Below are 5,319 nucleotides of genomic sequence, written 5' to 3'. Positions count from 1 at the left end.
AAGCTACACGATTATATTGGTTTATCGATAACGACGTTGTCAAAGTTATAGAAAGAATACAGACAAATTTATTGAAACGGATAAAAGTTTGCGTCACAATGGACGGTGGACACTTCGAGCATTTACTATAAAAAAGAAGATCAAAATATCCAAAAATTGTTCATTTCATAGCAATTAATAATTAATCTGCTCTTTTCAAGGCAACCAAATATTTCATTTCGAGGAATATTCTTTTAGTTTTCAAATAACTAAATTTAAAAAAATAAAATTTAATTTTTAAATTAATATTAAATTAATATTAAATTAATATTAAATTTAATATTTCAAAGTTGAATAATTCTAGATATTCAATACTAGTAAACATTGCCAAAAAAAATAATTATGATAATTAACACGATTGACAATCTGAATAATGCCTGTTTTTGTAGAATGCTGTAATCAATGTAGTCTCTCTAGTCACTGACTTACCAACAATTACAAGCGACCGATAAATCAGATTTCTATTATGTTACTCTTAATTCTGTCCGTAAAAGCTAACTTACTTGATTGTATCGTTGAGATCAAGTTTCGCGTCGAATCATGTCAGGTTGTGTGTACTTTGTGTATAACGCGTTTCTTATTCCTGATTTCGAGTTAAATAATTAATCGGTATTAATTAAGAATAATCGAAATAGAATAGTTCGTAAATCGTTCTTCGTAAATCATTCATGTAGTGTCGACTCGGATATCGATTAAGTGCGTGAGTAAATCAATGATGAAAGTATTAAAGTTCTTCAGATACAATTTTTAAAAGAAAAACAAACTCCTGTTTCATTACTTGAAACGTAAATTTATCACACGTGAAGAGTCATCGTATTGCTTTTTCACAGTCGTGACGCGACTCAAAAAATTTTAATCCTACTTTGAAACTCTTCCAACTTCAATTAAAACTTTATAAATCTTTTGATATTTTAACAATCAAATAGGACTTTTTTTAACATTACTTAATCTACAACTTCTATTTAGAAAACTTCTTTTAAACCTAAAAATAAAACATTTTCCAATAACTGCCATTTACAGATTCAACGTAAGAACTCAATTCATTACATTAAAACCTATTATAAATCTAGAATCTACATACATCCGAAAACCATGATTCAAAATAGAAGCAAAATTTCAACTCAGGCGAAATTTATTCATCAAGTAACGATAGTATGAAGATAGCGATCTCTGCAAGATAAGTGACAGAGAAAGAGAGAGAGAGAGAGAGAGAGAGAGAGAGAGAGAGAGAGAGAGAGAGAGAGATTGTGTATGTGCGTACGTGCGTGCGTGATGTGAGGGAATTAGGGAGGAGGAAAATGCATTACAGACGCTGGGTTCGAGAGAGGGGAAAGCGTGTCATGCCCCCAATTGGTGGGTCCATGTTGGAGGACAAGCGGGGTTTATTTCTCTTTATTCTCTTTTTAACCTATTGTTCTCTCTCTACTATCTATTGTAGGATGTTTTAGCTCTTCCACTTGTTGCAATTCTATACTTATTATTTGCTCTCTCTTCCACCCGTTACGCTCTCTTTTCTTTTCTTCTTTTACACGATTTTATTAAATAGATATTTGTTTTTTACGATCTTTTAACAATATGACTCGGCAATAATTTTAATTTAGCAACAGATAATATGTTTAGTAATACAAATTGTCAAATGTTCCTAATTATCGAATCATTATTAAAACTGTTGAATAACTATCGAACACTTATTAAACTATATACTACTGAACAACTATCATTATTGATAGATTCTTACTTATAGGGATAGAAGAAAAAAATTAAAATACATTTAAAAAATCTCATACTTTATTTTTTAAACTTGATATATTTTTTTCTGGCATTACAATCCCCCCCCTCAATTTTATAATTTAAATACATTCTGTAACGCACAATTTTTAACATGTTTTCCATATCGTACAGAATTAATAATATCAAAATTTCGTAAAGAATCTATGTAACGTTCAGCACGAATAAACGATCCGCGCTGGGCGTCACACGTTGCTATGACAGCGGGCCTCAGGCCTCATGTCACGGAAGCATAGAAAAGTACTCCTAACGCGATCTGTGTATCGCTTCACGAACTTGCGAGCGAAAGCGACGAGTCACGCGCTCACAGTGTAACAGCGAAATTAAATTGAAAATGTACTGCGCCTGTGCGACCAATTTAATTGGAATCCTTAATTAATGCAAAACTCCATTAAAATTTCGGCTTGCAGTAACCAAAAAAAATGAATTGATAACTACGAAAATCGGATATGAAAATCGCGTTCAGGGGCGCTCTCAGTAACGATAAAACTTTATCAATTAATTCAAAAGTTATAATTAATGCTGCAGATAAACGGTCCCGAGATGGCTCTCATAAAAGGCCTTAAGATCTCCAATTATCCAACGAAGAACTCTAATTCTAACATTCTCAAAATCACCTAAACAAATACGAGAGAAAACTGTTGGATGATTGAGCGGAGAGTTAGCTCGATACCGAAAATCTAATGCATAAAAAACTTCAGATTCGAGAAAAGTAATCAAATGGACAATCCAAACGAATGCGAGTAAGCGAGATTAAAAGCTTCACAAAAACCCCTTTTCGCGCCCTCGCCTGATCAAAAATTGCATTAATTAAGGAAAAATCACATGAATTAAAAATTTATAGGATGTTCTAGAACAATGTTTCCGCTAAAGTCAAAATATCATTGGCTCGCCCCCTCACCCGCGAGTCCTAAATTGTATATAAACGAGGACCCTTATCTAGGATGGGCGCATTTCATTTTTAGTTGCTTTTGTCAAAGTTCACTGAGATAAATTTTCCGCAAATAAATGCAAGGTAGCCGAATCGGTCATTATAAACTACTATTACGCGCGCCGCGTAAAGCCGTGAACCTTTTATATTAGACTCTAATTATATTTCTACCGTCTTCCTTTTTGTTATCGCATTGTATTGTAAAATAGAGCGAATAGTAATTATTCAATTGTAATAGTTTTAATTTATTTGTACATATTTTGAGAGTCAATAGTGTATCAAGTGCCAATATAGTAATTCAATTAACTTTCTTTCTTTTTTTCTTGTTTTTTCTTTTCTTTTCTCTTTTACATCTCGTCGCCCGAAATATCTACGAAGTGTTACGTGTCTTGTCTGTGACGTCTCTTAAATGTCAGTGCGTGAGAATGCCAAGTCTAACACAGAACGCGTTTCCGCTCGCGTCCTTAGTGCACCCTTCCATGCCCCCGATGTCCCAAGCGACGACCTATCATCTGCACTGTTATAGCGCGCTATCCGCCGTCCTCCTTCAAATTCCGGCGTTCTTGAACACTCGTCAGTGCTCGAGAGATTCCTTTCCTCAATCACCTAAGAGCTCGAAACAGAGCACTGGCGATTGTCCGAGCGAGGACGGCTCCTCCACAGCTCCCCCATTATTCCACCTCGACACTCAAATCCCTGTCGCTCATCCCAATCTCGACAGCTGCCCCGCAAAGGAAAAGGAGTTTCGGCCTTTTCACCTGTTACCTTGCGATTTCCTCATCTGAGGGCGCAGCAATCTTTTTAACAAATGTTCCAGCGAGTCCGTGAGGCTCCGCGGCACTCTCGCCACGCGAGCACAAAATTCAAAATGACAGCGATGTTCGCAGGAGCAACAGATGTCGCGTGTGCGCCGAGCAAGGCCGCTTATAGGAGCCTGGTGCGCGAATACTACCGCTCCGAGGAATTCGACTCGCGTGTATTCTCGGACCCGTCATGGTTCTACCCGAGTCCAGAGTACCACCCCTGCGCTCAGCCAGAGAGGACCGATGTATTTGCCGCGCATTGTGAAGAAATCGTCTTCCGGCGATCCACATAATTAAGAAATCTTAGAGCAGAATAAAAGGAATCATCTCGTCAGAAATCAGATTTTGCTTTTGCTTTTTTTTTTCTTTTCATTTCATTTCCCCGTTTTTTTATCGTCGTTTTTATTTCGCGTGAACTTTGCAGCTGAATCGAGAGATCAATAGATCCTTGCACCCCGCGTCTCGGAGATCGAAATCCGAACATAACAATCTATATCTTCGTAATCAGCATCCAGAGTCAATTGTCGAGTTATGACTATCGAGTATACAACCAGCCATTCGCGTTTTTCATGTCCTTTAATGTATACAAGAACTTTATTGTCGTCACTCTCTTCCGCACTAATTATAACCATTATAATCAGACGTTTCGCCTATGTTATACGGGATCATCCCGTCTTCCCATTGCAATCTATGGTGATAAGCAACCAGAAAGCGCAATACTTTTCTGACTTTGTCAAGAAATTCCATGACATGGGACATGTAAAAATATAATGAGAGAGAATGGTTCTTTTTCTCAACCGCCATTTCCTTCACGACAAATTTCTTTCCAACGATAAATCCTTGCAGATCCACAAACGTTAGTATATGGTGAACGATTTTCTGAGACTGTGCTTGATCACAAAGGATATTGGATTTTATCTCATATATTAAAAAGAGAATGAGAATATTTTTTGGTGATGATAATTTACGTAATCTTACGTACTACATTTGATGTTAGGCTATATTTACGCGGTTGTATATGATAAGACAAACAATAGGCGATTATATTCGCGGATACATTCTCTTTGAATTCAAATCATACATCCACGGTGCCACTTTTGACGGACTCGTTTTGTCGCGAGCAGTCAATGATTACTAGAGTAAAATCTTTCAAAGAAGAGTTTAATTGGAATGATAGTTCATTTCTTTCACGAAGAATTTGATAATAAGACGTACGGAAACGTAAATACATATCATACAATAGCGGCTCTGCGTTTATCAAAGTCTATAATAGATTCAGATCATCGTACGAATAAAATTCAGAGTTTAATTTTTAAAGTTTCATATTAGTTAATTTACAAATGTCGAAATAAGTTTTACGTGCTGTCATGATATTTTTTTTATTGGTCTGTAGACCAAAAATAACATATCATTTTTCCAGCTGAGTCGCAATCTTGATGGCCCAGGAATGTTTCGTTATATTCGGAATTGAGGGTACTCATACAAATCCCACAAACGGAAACTCATACTCAGATTGTCCGTTCTCTAAAGCACGCAGCATAAATAGTTTATTAACTTCAATGCAAAATGAAGCATTCGCCACTGTACTTTGAATAATTCAAGCGTCGGCTCTATCGTTGGATCTTCTATGTAATTGTTACCGTTGCGCGCTCGTATCAAAATTAATTCAGGACGAGCGTTAATTACCACACGTTTGTAATCCTCGCAAAAGCCCAACAATATACTGAGCACAAAAATTAAAAAGTATGCATCATCTGT

The 5,319-nt window shown here is 36.3% G+C and overlaps 1 protein-coding gene across 1 annotated transcript; it reads left to right on the top strand.

Annotated features, from left to right (window-relative positions):
* The first annotated feature begins 3,324 nt into the window (after positions 1-3,324).
* Positions 3,325-4,025, top strand: LOC108694069. Its single transcript, XM_018203356.1, has one exon. It carries the CDS (start codon positions 3,567-3,569, stop codon positions 3,852-3,854), a length of 288 nt encoding a protein of 95 aa, XP_018058845.1. The 5' UTR covers positions 3,325-3,566; the 3' UTR covers positions 3,855-4,025.
* Positions 4,026-5,319: the final 1,294 nt, after the last annotated feature.

The sequence above is a fragment of the Atta colombica genome, unplaced genomic scaffold, assembly GCF_001594045.1.
Source record: "Atta colombica isolate Treedump-2 unplaced genomic scaffold, Acol1.0 scaffold1, whole genome shotgun sequence".
Lineage (NCBI taxonomy): Eukaryota > Metazoa > Arthropoda > Insecta > Hymenoptera > Formicidae > Atta > Atta colombica.
The sequence above is the reverse complement of the archived record's forward strand: the minus strand, read 5'-3'. Positions and strand labels throughout refer to the sequence as shown.